The 15,940-nt window shown below is 47.4% G+C and overlaps 1 protein-coding gene across 2 annotated transcripts in view; it reads right to left on the bottom strand.

The window, feature by feature from the left end:
• PLEKHG2 (pleckstrin homology and RhoGEF domain containing G2) overlaps positions 1 to 15,940 on the bottom strand; it is a 76,522-nt gene that overhangs the window by 21,811 nt on the left and 38,771 nt on the right. For both annotated transcript variants that reach the window (XM_083753587.1, XM_083753588.1), the window contains exons 5-8: positions 10,264 to 10,330; positions 6,195 to 6,241; positions 5,007 to 5,157; positions 1,458 to 1,589 (exon numbers count right to left, since the gene is read on the bottom strand). In XM_083753587.1, coding sequence (XP_083609713.1) covers positions 1,458 to 1,589; positions 5,007 to 5,157; positions 6,195 to 6,241; positions 10,264 to 10,330 — 397 coding nt within the window. The remainder of the gene's footprint in view (positions 1 to 1,457; positions 1,590 to 5,006; positions 5,158 to 6,194; positions 6,242 to 10,263; positions 10,331 to 15,940) is intronic.

Here is a 15,940-nt window from a genome sequence, read left to right as displayed (position 1 = left end):
CTTTCAATTTTAACCTGAGGATTATCATTTGTTCAGTTTCAACTTTATTTTTAATTTATCTGAATTAATTTTGGGGCACATTTTAATCAACTGATTGCTTATTTTTATGCATATTGTATTATTTATATGATGTTAGCCGCTCTGAGCCCGGCTCTGGCCAGGGAGGGCGGCATACAAATAAAATTATTATTATTATTATTATTATTATTATTATTATTATTATTATTAATTGAAAAGGAATAGGGAAATGCGTTGCAAAGAAGGGTGTGCGTGTGTGTCAATGAATGCTCAATGGCAAGATGCGTCAAGAGCTCATAGGCAAATCAGGATGATTGCTCATTGTCTGCGCAAATGAATCAGACCAAATGATCAATTAAGGGAGGGACAAAGTCTAATCGTGGTGCAAAAGTTCCTGCAAACAAATACTGAATCGGTAGATAGTCTGGGGGTTTCATAAGCTCCAAGGGGAAGGGGACTGGTCTGATTTGATGATGATGATGATGATGATGATGATGATAATAATAATAATAATAATAATAATAATAATAATAATAATAATAATAATAAAATTTATTATTATTTATACCCAACTGGCTGGGTTTCCCCAGCCACTCTGGGTGGCTTACAGCATACTCTGGTACCTCCAGTTATGAACGGGATCCGTTCCAGAGGCCCGGCCGATCCCGAAAACTTTGTAACTGGAGTATACACTTCCGGGTTTGCCGTGTTCGCAACCCGAAGTTTACGTATCCAGAGGGATACGTAAGCAGAGGTACGACTGTATATCAAAACATAATAAAACATCAAACATTAAAAACATCCCTATAATGCGATGTGTCATATGCATTTTCAGCAATGTATAATGGATTATTTCCTCCGACATGTTCAGGTTGCTGTAACGGAGGCAAGTAGCTGCTGAAGGATCTTCTCTGCCGTAGCGCCCAAAGAAGCAAACATCTGGCCTTTAGTTCTCAAATACCGTATTTTTCGCCCCATACGATGCACCGGCCCATTGGACACACCAAGTTTTTTGGGGGGGAAATAAAGAAAAAAAAAATATTTCTCCCCCCCCCCCAGGCGCTTGTGGGGCTGGCAGCAGGGAGAAGCGCTCTTCTCCCTGCCGCCCGCCTGCAGATCGGGTCCGGGGACAGCGGGAGGACGCGCTGCGCCTCCCAACTGTCCCCGGAGCTTGCGGGGCTGGCGGCAGGGAGAAGCACGTGTCTCCCCACCGTCAGCCTCCAAACAACATCGGGGGACAGCGGTTCCGCCTCCCTGCTGTCCCCCGACCTTGTGGGGCTGGCGCTGCGGCTCTCCTGAAGCCTGCATTCGCCCCATAGGACGCACACACATTTCCCCTTCATTTTTGGAGGGGGAAAAGTGTGTCCTATAGGGCGAAAAATACGGTAATTCTGGTGTGCCCTCGGCACGATCAGCTCTTGAGTTTCCCCGTTTAATACCTGCAGCCGGGTGGCGTGTTCCTGCTTGCGCTTCATGTCGTTGATGTACCAAGCCACGGCCGTCATGGTGATGCTCGCCTCTTCCACGGCGTCGTAGCCGGGACTGCTCTTGTCGTAATGCTTTGCCAGTTCCTGGGAAGGGAAGGCAAAGTCTGCGTTCATAGAATCATAGAATCCTAGAGTTGGAAGAGACCCCAAGCGCCATGGAGTCCAACCCCCTGCCAAGCAGGAAACACCATCAGAGCACTCCTGACATATGGTTGTCAAGCCTCTGCTTAAAGACCTCCAAAGAAGGAGACTCCACCACACTCCTTGGCAGCAAATTCCACTGTTAAACAGCTCTTACTGTCAGGAAGTTCTTCCTAATGTTGAGGTGGAATCTTCTTTCTTGTAGTTTGGATCCATTGCTCCATGTCCGCTTCTCTGGAGCAGCAGAAAAAAACCTTTCTCCCTCCTCTATGTGACATGTGTGTTGCTTGATGGAGATGGTCAGGAGTGAGCGGGCAATAATAATAATTTATAATAATAATTTATTATTTACACCCCGCCCATCTGGCTGGGTTCCCCCAGCCACTCTGGGCGGCTTCCAACAAAATATTAAAATACAATAGTCTGCCAAACATTAAAAGCTTCCCTAAACAGGGCTGCCTTTAGATGTCTTCTAAAAGTTTGGTAATTGTTTATCACTTTGACATCTGCTGGAAGGGCGTTCCACAGGGCGGGCGTCACTACCGAGAAGGCCCTCTGCCTGGTTCCCTGTAACTTGGCTTCTCATAGCAAGGGAACCGCCAGAAGGCCCTTGGCACTGGACCTCAGTGTCCGGGCAGAACGATGGGGGTATACAGGTATTCAGCTATACAGGACCCGAGGCCGTTTAGGGCTTTCAAGGTCAGCAGCAACACTTTGAATTGTGCTTGGAAACGCACTGGGAGCCAGTGTAGGTCTTTCAAGACCGGTGTTATGTGGTGTCGGCGGCCGCTCCCAGTCCCCAGTCTAGCTGCCGCATTCATTACGACCGTCCAGAAGGATGTTATGGTCGATGGTGTCAAAAGCCACTGAGAGATCCAGCAGAACTAGGAAGCAGCTCTCACCTTTGTCCCTAGCCTGCCGGAGATTATCAACCAGCGCGACCAAGGCAGTTTCAGTCCCATGATGAGGCCTGAATCCCGACTGGAAGGGATCCAAATGGTCCGCTTCTTCCAATAAATCACACAAACCTCATTTCTTAGAAGAAACAAGGTCTGCACCGGATTGCCGGGCCTAATGACTCTTCTTGGTATGTCTTGTCCCAGTTGCGGAGACTGAAGGTCCCCACCTCACCACAGCCAGCTGTGTCCCTTCCTCTCCAGGGAGTTTCCCAAGCAATCTGAGACTACGCCGACGCTCCTCCTTTTGTTCTTCTCACTTCACACCTCTCCTGGTCCTGGGAGACCAGGGCGGAGGAGAGCTTTCTGCAGCAGGCTCCTTGACTGGCCTGACTCATTTCTGCCACTTTGAACAACCACAAGCAACACGTGGCTAATAACGATCTAGCAAAAAAATTATAACATTATATTGTTTCACACTTCATAAGCAGAAAGTATGTAACCCTTGCATAAAGTCACAAATGATAAGAGTCAAATCAATGTTCCATGAACAAAATTAGAAAGCGTGTCAGCATCAAAGAAAACTGAAATGAAGGCAAATTGTCTTTCAACAGTCAAAATGCTGCGAAAGTCTGGCGATAGGTGCTCCGAACGTAGAATCGTTTTTCCAGATAACGAACTGTTTCAATGGCAATTCTTCGCCAGCAAATAAGATGTCCCTACAGGTACTTCAAATAGAAATAGATCAGCAATCCCTTAACAGTGTAAAAAGCTGATCAACAACAAAAAAGCTGTGAAGCAATAGGATGTTACACATTTTTTGTTAGATCATGATTAACCGCATGTTGCTTGTGGTTGTTCAAAGTGCCGGAAATGAGTCAGGCCAGTGAAGGAGCCTGCCGCAAAAAGCTCCCCTCCATCCTGGTCTCCCAGGATCAGGAGAGGTGTGAAGTGGGAAGAACAAAAGGAGGAGCGCCGGCGTAGTCTCAGAGTTTTCTGTTTTTGCAACACAGGAGATTTCATTTCGGCCACTTGGCTTTTCTCTTTTCCTGCTTCTAGTTCTGCTCCTCTCTGACACAGACTCTCCCTGCTCACTAAGTCCTGTTGCCGCTTCAGCATCCGGCACTTTCTCTCCCCAGCCTTCTCCCTCTGACCACTCCACGTTGTCCCTGGGCTCTGAGCCTTCTTCCCTTGCAGAGTACAACCGGTCCACGACAGAGCGGCTTCCTCGCTAGGCAAAAGACTCTGAAACCAGCCACAATGGCTGTGATCGGCCTCCATGGTCGGAGACCGCAGTGCACCTAAACACCAGCTGCTGGAAGCCCCAGGAGGGGCCAGCGTTGCTCTTGTATTCGAATCCTGCTTGCAGGTTTCTCCGCAGGCATTTTGTTGGACACTGCAAGAAGACTGCCCTTTACACAGCAGACCCCGCCAACTGATGCCGAGCAAAATGTTGGACCTCCAGCCCACAACCTCCGAGAAGAAGCCAAATAAGGTTTCTCCTGGCAGATCGGGACAGAGATATTAAAGGTAAAGGGACCCCTGACCATTAGGTCCAGTCGTGGCCAACTCTGGGGTTGCGGGGCTCATCTCACTTCATTGGCCGTGGGAGCCGGCGTACAGCTTCCGGGTCATGTGGCCAGCAGGACTAAGCCGCTTCTGGCGAACCAGAGCAGCGCACGGAAACGCCGTTCACCTTCCCGACGGAGCGGTGCCTATTTACCTACTTGCACTTTGACGTGCTTTCAAACTGCTAGGTTGGCAGGAGCAGGGACCGAGCAACGGGAGCTCACCCCGTCGCGGGGATTCAAACCGCCGACCTTCGGATCAGCAAGTCCTATGCTCTGTGGTTTAACCCACAGCGCCACCCAGATCCCGACAAAGATATTACTGCTTCCTTTTTAACCACAATTTTACTCGAAAGGGTTCCCAACGAACTATCCTTTCGGAAAATAGACAGAATATCCAAATGCACACAGCCATAGTGTGAGTTTATAATCCTTGACAGCTTCACCCTTGCCTTTTTAATTATTCCAGTTTTATACTGCGATGCCAATGAAGGTATTTGATTAACACTGCGACAACAAGGTGCTGGACTAAACAGACCATTAGCCCGATATAGCAGGTTTCTTCTTATTGTCTTATGCAAAGCTGAGATCACAGAACAAGAGCCCAGGAGCTTTGATTCCCAGAGTTGATCCCTCTTCGCAGGAAACTCTGGGAAACGTAGCCCTGCCTGGGAGGGGAGCGGGGGGAATCTCTTAACAGCGCCCAGCGTCCTCAACAAACTGCAACTCCCATAATTCTTTGTGGGTCATCCATGGCACCCTAGTGCTTTAAATGTCTGGTGGGAACGTGGCTCTAAAGAGCCACTTCCAAACCTCTGCAGCCTTCCTCCTCCTCCTCCTCGCATTTTCCCAGTCTGCCCAGACCCTCGATAAGCCCGCCAGGGCCCAATCCTGACCTGCAGCAGCAAATGGTATTTCAGGATCCGTTGGACGGGCTTCAAGAGGTACGTCTCCAGGGGCAGCGAATGCGACAGGGTGGCTTGCCTCTCGCGGAAGAACTTGGCCAGGGAGTCATTCTCCATGCATTCCCGCAGCACCGAGACCGAGCTATGGGAGGGCGAGAGATGGGGCATGTGATTGTTTTCTTTTAATAATAATAATAATAATAAAAACAACTCTGAGGGGGTGGGAAGGAAGGGGACAAGTTGGCAGAAAGGGAAGAGGGCGTCAAAGGAAAGCTGTTTCCTTGGGCCGATCTAGGATTTTGCTGAGCGGAAGTCATCTTGACTTTCAGCAGCTTTCGCCAAACTTTCTAGTCCTCAGCAGGGAAGAAAAAACTGCTCCTCGACATTTCAAAGGTGCAGAGCTGCAGCCCATTGTGGCGTGCATTGAGCATGAGCAGGTTGGAAGGTGATATTTGTGAGAATAGGAGAAATTCGCCTGTCCCTGCCTATGCAGCTTATAATAATACAATAATAATAAAAATATATTTTTATTTATACCCCGCCCTTCCCGGTTCAAAAACCGGGCTCAGGGCAGCTAACAACAAATTTAAAACACTTAATTATAAAAGCAGCATAAAATACGGTATGAAAACATGAATAACAATAAAAATCAAAAACCAATCACATACTCCCCAGGGCTAGCTGGCTGAATTGGTCCTACTTGGGCCAGCGAGGAGACCAGGGGAGAATTAGCTGTGGGGTCTCAGAGCGGGTGATCTTCATAAAAGGGGAGGGGGAGGGAAGAGAAGGGAAGGGAAATAAAAGATCAGGCTGAATTCAAATTAAAGGCCAGGCGGAATAGCTCTGTCTCACAGACCTGGCAGAAGGAGGTTAAATCCTGCAGGGCCCTGGCCTCATGGGACGGAGCATTCCACCAGGTCGGAGCCACCACTGTGAAGGCCCTGGCCCTGGTGGAGGATAGTCTGACTTCCTTAGGGCCCGGGACATGTAAACTATGATTGTTCATGGACTTAATGTCCTCTGCGAGGCAGACCAGGACAGGCGGTCCTGTAGATATGGTCCATACTAATGAAAAAAGCTGGTCAATAAGGAATGGAAACTGGCAGGAGAATATAAGATGAATGAGAAGCAGCAAATTCAGCGGAGTCAGAGTGATCTGAGAAAGTGAGGCTTACTTACTTGGGGTAGTTCATGCAGTACAAGGTGTAGATATCAAACTCTTCACTCTGCAAGAGTTAATTGAACCACATTAGTGTGCACTGAGGTGCATAAGGCTTGTTACTTTTTTAACAGCCAGCAGGCGGCGCTATAACCTTACTGAACACTTGGGCTCTAGGGACTCTCTGCCTCTTTCCAATGCACTCTGCAACCTTTTCCTGAACAGAATCTGAGCTCTGGGAGAGAGCCAGCTTCAACAAGCCAGCTCCTATGCTCTTGAATTAAAGAGCGAAGAGCCAAACCAAAAAGCCATTTATAACGGTGTGAGACTACAGAGGATAGGAGATGCAATTTTATGACTGTCCTGGGTTGGAATGCTCAGCTCTCGGCTGGAAAACACTACTATTTATTTGCTTTAAAAGGTTTCCCCGCCACCTCCCCACTACAAAGCCCAGAAAATAGCTTACAAATCCAATTGCGACACTGTCAAAGGCCAGCCTAAGTCAAAACCAGCTGGACCATCAATACTAATAATTTTAAAAAATCAATAGGAAGAACAGTGCAATCAATATATTTCTATATATAAAGAAGCAGAGAAAGCAGATTGATCTCAGTCAAGTTACTTCATGGCTCGTAATCATTTATAGTCTTGACCTCCATGAATTTGTTGACTCCCCAGAAAGTTTTTTTTTACTTGACAGTCCTCACTTTGACTCCCCCGGTCTCCTCCATTTTGCCTAATCCCTGTCTGATGCTATTTAACATCACCTCCAGACTCTCGCTATTTCGTGAGAGGGGCTGAATCGCATGCTAGAAATTTAGGTCCGTGCAAATGATAATGATAATGATAATGATAATGATAATGATTTATTATTTATACCCTGCCCATCTGGCTGGGTTTCCACAGCCACTCTGGGCGGCTTCCAAAAGAATATTAAAATACTCTGATACATCAAACATTAAAAGCATCCCTAAACAGGGCTGCCTTCAGATGTCCTCTAAAAGTCTGGTAGTTTTTGTTCTCTTTGACATCTGGTGGGAGGGCGTTTCACAGGGCGGGTGTCAACACTGAGAAGGCCCTCTGTCTGGTTCCCTGTAACTTGGCTTCTTGCAGTGAGGGAACTGCCAGAAGGCCCTCGGAGCTGGACCTCAGTGTCTGGGCAGAATGATGGGGGTGGAGACGCTCCTTCAGGTATACTGGACCAAGGCCGTTTAGGGCTTGAAAGGTCAGCACCAACACTTTGAATTGTTCTCGGAAACGGACTGGGAGCCAGTGTAGGTCTTTCAAGAGCGGTGTTATGTGGTCTCAGCGGCCGCTCCCAGTCACCAGTCTAGCTGCCGCATTCTGGATTAATTGCAGTTTCCGGGTCACCTTCAAAGGTAGCCCCACGTAGAGCGCATTGCAGTAGTCCAAGCGAGAGATAACCAGAGCATGCACCACTCTGGCAAGGCAGTCCGCAATGGATTAAAGTTCTTGTGGGCATTAAATCCACTTCAAAAACAACAGCAGACTTTTTGCTGTTAGGAAAGTGACAGGGAATTGAACTAAAGGGTACAGAACAAGGATCGGCTGATGGGAAGACGTCCAGCCACTTGGGGAAAAAATGAGAAAAAATGCTCAGTAAAGAGTAGACATTGCCCCTCAGCATAAGCTCTGTGCAAGCAAATCAGGATCCGTGCTCCATAAGTCAATCATATGGAGCAGTCTTAAGTTAGCAGCCCTCGTCAGACGTTGGTCCTTCAGTTATCCTGGCTCTGGAGCATTTAATAATATTAATTAATAATTAGAATTTACCCTGTCCATTTGGCTGGGTTGCATTTAAGGGCCTTACGGGTTAAAACCAGCACTAGTCTGCAGGAACTAACTGGATCTTGAAATATTGGGGAACCATTACTCTCCATAAAAAGGTAAAGGGACCCCTGACCATTAGGTCCAGTCGTGGATGACTCTGGGGTTGCAGTGGTCATTTTGCTTTATTGGCCAAGGGAGCCGGTGTACAGCTTCCGGGTCATGTGGCCAGCAGGACTAAACCGCTTCTGGCGAACCAGAGCAGTGCACGGAAACGCCGTTTACCTTCCCCCCGGAGTGGTACCTATTTATCTACTTGCACCTTGACGTACTTTCGAACTGCTAGGTTGGCAGGAGCAGGGACCGAGCAACGGGAGCTCACCCCATCGCTGGGATTCGAACCACTAACCTTCTGATCGGCAAGTCCTAGGCTCTGTGGTTTAACCCACAGCGCCACCCGCGTCCCAATTACTCTCCATAGTTAGTCCCAATTAACCTGGCTAGGATTTACAACCTGGCTATAGTAATAATAATAATAATAATAATAATAATAATAATAATAATAATAATAATAATTTGTTTTTTATAGCCCGCCCATCTGGCTGAGTTTCCCCAGCCACTCTGGGCAGCTCCCAATCAAATGTTAAAAACAGTATAGCATTAAATATTAAAAACTTCCCTAAACAGGACTGCCTTCAGATGTCTTTTAAAGATACAGTGGTGCCTTGCAAGACGAAATTAATTCGTTCCGCAAGTCTTTTCGTCTTGCGAGTTTTTCGTCTTGCGAAGCACGGTTTCCAATAGGAATGCATTGAAAATCAATCAATGCGTTCCTATGGAAACCGCCTTCAGACCAGGTCCGGGGACAGTCTGTCCCCCGACCTCTTCTGAAGGCTGGGGGGGGGGGGGACAAGGGCTTTTTTCCCCACCGCCAGCCTTCAGAAGGCTGTTCTGAAGGCTGGCGGTGGGAAGAAAAGCCCTTCTCCCCACCTCCCGCCCCGCAAGCTCCGGGGACAGGAGGGCTTTGCTACCGACCGCCAACATTTTAAAAGCCCCCGGGACAGCGGAGAAACGGCAGAGAAGTCTCCGCTGTCCCGGGGTGATTTTAAAATGCTGGCGGGCGGCAGCGAAGCCTTCGCTGCTGTCCCCCAGCATTTTAAAAGCCCCCGGGACAGCGGAGACTTCTCTGCCGTTTCTCCGCTATCCCGACGGCTTTTGAAGGCAGGCGGGGGGGGAGCAAAGACTTTTGCCCCCCGCCGGCCTTCAGAAGAGGTCCAGGATCTCTTCTGAAGGCCGGCGGTGGGCGAAAGTCTTTACTCCCGACGGCCAGCATTTTAAAAGCGGTCCGGGATAGCGGGAAAGCGCAGCGCAATTCCCTGCTATCCCGGACCGCTTTTAAAATGCTGGCGGTGGGGAGCGAAGCCTTTCGGCCCCCGCCGGCCTTCCTGGACCTCTTCTGAAGGCCGGAGGGGAGCGAAAGGCTTTGCTCCCCACCGCCAGCATTTAAAAGAGGTCCCCGGAGATTTCCCTATGGGCTTTCCTCTTGCGAAGCAAGCCCATATGGAAATTCGTCTTGCGGAACGACTCAAAAACGGAAAACTCTTTCGTCTTGCGAGTTTTTCGTTTTCCGAGGCGTTCGTCTTGCGGGGCACCACTGTAGGATAGCTGCTTATTGCCTTGACATCTGAAGGGAGGGCGTTCCACAGGGCGGGTGCCACCACTGAGAAGGCCCTCTGCCTGGTTCCCTGTAGCCTCACTTCTCGCAATTAGGGAGAGTTGCAAGGGGGGCTGATCTAGATGATCTTTGGATGTCCTTCCTAGCGCCACAATTTAAAATTCTAAGACAGTCTGTGGGTTTTTTAATAAATGATTTTTATTGGTTTTACATTATGTAACATCACACCCTCTTATTTTATCTCTTTGATAACTGAGCCTAACAACTTCGCTCTCTCCCATCTGACAGCTTACAAAATTAAAGTTTACATCTTCATATTTCGCTTCGTTTCCTATCCTTGTTATACTATTACCTAAAATATTCTATGACTCAACCTGAATAGGTAGCAATTTCATCTTACAGATCTTCAAAGAGCCGTGCTAACGATGTCAAATTGCTTACAGTTGTCTTTCAAATATACGTTTGCTCCAGTCCTTTTGGAACACTTGGTCCTTTATGACATTCTCGACAGGTTGAAGCTTTTTGGACGCTTTTGCGAACACAGCTAAGGGTAGCCTGGACGCTGTTAAGAGGTCAGCTCATTCCAAAGAAATCACAGAGCGAAGAAGTTGTGAGCAGACCCTTACCCTTTGAACAAAGCACTCTGCGACAGCCTCAGCGCTGGTGTTTCGCTCCATGTCTTCCAGTAGTTCGCTGCTCAAAGACAGAGAAAACATAAATAAGCATAAATAAGGCTTCTCACGGCGCTTTCTCACCCGCCTGTGGCAATACAGTGGTACCTTGGATCTCAAACTCTCTTTTTTTCTTTTCAATTTTTTTTATTCATTTTATAACACAAATAAAGAGCACAAACAGAAAAACAAACAATACAAACAAATTCTTGTCATATCCTTATTTTTCTAAACATTGTTAAGTGGGTTTCCCCAAGTCCCACCTATCTGATTTTCATTTTACTTCACCTTTAGCCGTTTACATATATCATAGTTTCTAACCATCTTTTTTGTTTTATCACACTTAAAATAACTTCTCATTTTATCACTTACAAATAATAACAGGAGCTCACCCTGTTGTGGGGATTCGAACCACCGACCTTCTGATCAGCAAGCCCTAGGCTCTGTGGTTTAACCCACAGCGCCACCCGCGTCCCACAATACCAGTATATATGATGATAATTATATTAATCTTCTTATATTTTATAGTGTGGTGGCTTGTTTGATTTTTCTGTTATTTGTTTGTTTGATTGTATGTTTGTTTACTTGTATGTATGTCTGTTTTTCATAAATGTATTTATTTTAAATTAATAAAGATGTATATATATATATATATATATATGCAGGTTTTGGTGTCCTCGGGTGTCTTCCCGTGTAAAAGTTGGGGTGTCTAGGCGACGTTTCGACGAGGTCTCACTCGTCATCTTCAGGCTGGTGCTTTCGGCTTCTTGTTACTGGAACAGAGCGGGATCTCAATGTTTGAGTTCCTATAAATACTGTAGAGGGGGTGTGGTGTCTAGCCTCCAATGTTCTGGGCAGAGAGGAAGTTCCCAGGCTAGTGTGCCTTTTCTTCTTTTGTTCCTTAATTACTTGAGAGATACCTTGAGTGATTTCTTGAGTGATATCCTGAGTACCACTTAGGTGGGTCATTAGGTGTGGATTAGTTGCTAAAGTCTTTGTGTCTTGACCTCTTGAACTTTGTGAAGAGTTTTCCTGAGAAGATGGCTGTATTGCACTTAGTTGTGCTTTGGCTTGGCTTCGTGTATAGGGGCGAGCTGTGGTTTTGTGGCTTGTGTCAGCCAGATCTGTGTAGGGATTGCAGGGGGGTGCAGCATCCGGAGGTGCCACCATGGATTGGCTACTGGATGGTGTCAGTAATTCATCTGTGGAGAGGGTCTGGGTTTGGGTCTGGTGTGGTTGATTGGTGTTGGCGTTCTGTGTGCCTCTGGATCTGGTGTCAGTTTTTGTGGGGAGGGCTAATTTCCAGATGTCTGGCAAGCGGGATGTGTCGTCACGCTTGTTCATGTTGTGAGGGTGTTTCTCTATCTCGATGGCTTCCATGATTATTCTCTTGTGGTGATGTTCCGTGTTAAAGAGCAATTTGGAATCTGCAAAATTAATTTCGTGTCCTGTTTCTTTCATGTGTTGGAAAAGAGAGGAAGTTTTTTCTTCTTTTTTGACGGCATTCTTGTGTTCTGCGATACGTGCATTTATTCGTCTGTTTGTTTGTCCAATGTACGTGGCTGGGCAGACTTTGCAGGGTATTTCATAGATCCCTTGGTTTTCCAACTGGATTTTATCCTTGGGGTTTCTGAGGATATTGGCTATTTTTTGGTTGGTGCAAAAGGCTGTTTTGATATTGTGTTTATGGAGGATTTTGCTAATTTTATCTGTAGTGCCCTTGATATAAGGAAGGAGGGCCATGCCATTGTTTTCTTCTGTGTCTTGGTTTTTGGGGGGTGTTTCCTTTTGGATTAGCTTCGTAATCCTGTTTTGCTGGTATCCATTGGCAATTAACACATTTGATTATCCTGAGTACCTAAGTGGTACTCAGGATATCACTCAAGAAATCACTCAAGGTATCTCTCAAGTAATTAAGGAACAAAAGAAGAAAAGGCACACTAGCCTGGGAACTTCCTCTCTGCCCAGAACATTGGAGGCTAGACACCACACCCCCTCTACAGTATTTATAGGAACTCAAACATTGAGATCCCGCTCTGTTCCAGTAACAAGAAGCCGAAAGCACCAGCCTGAAGATGACGAGTGAGACCTCGTCGAAACGTCGCCTAGACGCCCCAACTTTTACACGGGAAGACACCCGAGGACACCAAAACCTGCATTCCTGTACCCGTGAAAATCTACGAAAGCATATATATATATATATATATATATATGAAGGGACGTGGGAGGCGCTGTGGCTTAAACCACTGAGCCTAGGACTTGCCAATCAGAAGGTCGGCGGTTCGAATCCCCACAACAGGGTGAGCTCCCGTTGCTCGGTCCCAGCTCCTGCCAACCTAGCAGTTCGAAAGCACGTCAAAGTGCAAGTAGATAAATAGATACCACTCCGGCGGGAAGGTAAACGGCGTTTCTGTGCACTGTTCTGGTTCGCCAGTTGCGGCTTAGTCCTGCTGGCCACATGACCTGGAAGCTGTACGACGGCTCCCTCAGCCAGTAAAGCGAGATGAGCGCCAGGACCCCAGAGTCGTCCACGACTGGACCTAACGGTCAGGGGTCCCTTTACCTATATATATATTTTGCATATATGCAGGTTTTGGTGTCCTCGGGTGTCTTCCCGTGTATATATATTTTGCATATATATATATATATATATATATATATATATATGGAGGTTTTGGTGTCCTCGGGTGTCTTCCCGTGTAAAAGTTGGGGTGTCTAGGCGACGTTTCGACGAGGTCTAGACACCCCAACTTTTACACGGGAAGACACCCGAGGACACCAAAACCTGCATTCCTGTACCCGTGAAAATCTACGAAAGCATATATATATATATATATATATGCAAAATAAATAGCAAAAATAAGACAGAGCTCAGCGTAACACTCAAATCGTAAGCGTGGCACTCAAATTGGAGCATGTTCGTCTTCCAAAAAAAGTTCGCAAACCGGAACACTCACTTCCGGGTTTGCGGTGTTTGGGAACCAAGGCGTTTGAGAGCCAAGGGACCACTATAGTGGACTACCTTGCAGGGCTGTCCTTTTGGACCACCGCTGCCCTCCCCTGGGCGAAGCATTTTGTCCGCATACAGGCGGGGGCTTCGTGAACGTGAAATTATCGATCCTTTTTTTCACGGCGGCGGCAAGGTCAAGGCACGGTCGCCCTTGGCACAACCGGCTGGGGTGGGGTGAAGACATTCCTTCCTCTAAAGGGTTAACTGGGGCCGCGTGATCCGAGCTTCCAACTTTCCCCACATCTTCCATCCGTACCCCCCACTGGGCTCCGCTCTTAAACAGAGCCAGATGGGAAAGCAGGTTGGTTGACGGAGAGGTTGGCAGGCGACCAGTTTTGGGAGAAGCCAAAAAAGCAGCAGGAGATGGAGCGAGAGAAGGGGAAAGAGGAAAGGAAATGGTGTGAGAAAGGGGGAAAAGCGGGGAAGAAAATGGCTGCTGGCCAGCAGCCCCTGTTAGGGAACAATGTTTCCATGTCTTCAACTTCCATCGTCGGCTGGGGTTTACAGAAACCTTCCTTTCCCAATGGGGAATATGTTTTTTTCCCCAATATGGGGGAATCAGGGCATTGCAAATGTCCTCCGGGAACAGAAGGAAGGCGACGCACCCATTTTTAGGCACAGGAAAACTGAGTCAGGGCTGGCTGCAAATTCAAGGTGGCGAGCAGACAATCTCCTAGGGAGAGCAGAAACTGCTCACAGGGGACCAAGGGGGAAGTTTTTGCAAGCTGGAAGAGCTTGTTCCTTTTATTCGCTCAGAGGGGTATGTAGACAGACAAGCCATCATTAATAATAATAATAATAATAATAATAATAATAATAATAATTGTATACCACCCTTCGTCCCAAGATCACAGGGCGGTTCGCAACATAAAATCATCAAATGAGAAGACAAAATACATAATAAAAACAAGATGAAGAACAGCAACAAAAGCAATAACCTCTCAACCACAAACATGTTTAAAAGGACATCAAATGTTAATCAGCCAAAGGACTGGTGAAAGGGAGACATAAAAGGAGTTATGGGTTTGCAGAACTGACAGAAGCTTCTGGACTAAACAGAGAAGTCTCAGATTCTAGCTTTTCCATCTTTACTCCCCTGGAAGGATAAAGCCTCTATATGTGTGGGAGCTGGTAGCAGTTACTTGGTCGTGAAAGAAACACACTTTGTGCATGCCCAGAGGCACTCTTTACTTGTTCCAAGTGTTAGCGCATGTGACAGGTTCTGGGACTGAACCAACGGATAGAGGTGGCTCAGTTGCAACGGAAACACGCTTTGTGCATGCCCAGAGACACACTTCACACGTCCCAGATCCTTTGCGCTCACAACAGGTTGTGGAGCTGACCTAAATTAAACCCTCTCTAAGAGCAAACAATGAGTAAACTGGGGCAGTTGGAGACAGACCAGAGAGGGCACACCACTAATTCACTGGAAAACTCTGGCCAGACAAAAATCAGAAGCTCAGTATTTAACTTCCCTGCTGCAACTAAAGTCTGGGATTTGGCAGAAAGGTGTCCACGGAGTAGAAGAACTTTGGGACGCCTCTTTTGAAAAGGGAAGATCGAGCGCCTGTATCCTTCCTTCGAGGACAACGCTTCTCCATAAACTCACACGCTCCCGTCTTTTTCTGACCTCCATCTTCCCCATTACCTTCCAAAACACACATTCCCCCCTCCTTCCAAACCCCTCTCCGGCACCCACAAGCCCGGCTCAAATTACCTTCTCAGCAAATTCCAAGACTAAAAGCATTTCCGCCTTGAGAAACCCTCCGATCGTAGTTCTGGACCATGTTAATTGCTGCAAACACACACACAGCGCGAGACACAGATCCTGGCTTGCTTAGATCTGGGGAAATGGGAACTGCACGGCTAAAGATCCACTAGAGAGATGCTACCGGCTTATAACACTGGCATGAGTTTATTGCTGTCATCTTATTGCCTTGTGTTCTATGAGATAATAATAATAATAATTTATTTCTAACCCGCACCTCCCAAATCTGGCTGGGTTTCCCCAGCCACTCTGGGCGGCTCCCAACAGAACATTAAAATCACGATAAAACATCAAACATCAAAAACTTTCCCTAAACAGGGCTGCCTTCAGATGTCTTCTAAAAGCTGTATAGTTCTTTATCTCTTTGACATCTGAAGGGAAGGCGTTCCACAGGGCGGGCACCACCACTGAGAAGGCCCTGTGCCTGGTTCCCTGTAACCTCGCTTCTCGCAGGGAGGGAACCGCCAGAAGGGCCTCGGAAGTGGACCCCGGTGTCCGGGGTGGACAATGGGGGTGGAGACGCTCCTTCAGGTATACTGGGCTGAGGCTGTTGAGGGCTTTCAAGGTCAGCACCAACACTTTGAATTGTGCTCGGAAATGTACTGGGAGTAGGTATTTCAAGACCAATGTTATGTGGTCTTGGCGGCCACTCCCAGTCACCAGTCTAGCTGCCGCATTCTGGATTAGTTGTGGTTTCCGGGTCACCTTCAAAGGTAGCCCCACGTAGAGCGCATTGCAGTAGTCCAAGCGGGAGATAACCAGAGCATGCACCACTCTGGCGAGACAGTCTGCGGGCAGGGAGGGTCTCATCCTGAGTACAGGTGGAGCTGATAAACAGCTGCCCTGGACACAGA

Source organism: Podarcis gaigeae (genome assembly GCF_964106915.1).
Source record: "Podarcis gaigeae genome assembly, chromosome: 8".
Taxonomy (NCBI): Eukaryota; Metazoa; Chordata; class Lepidosauria; order Squamata; family Lacertidae; genus Podarcis; species Podarcis gaigeae.
Note: the sequence above shows the minus strand (reverse complement) of the source record. Positions and strands in the feature narration are given on the sequence as shown.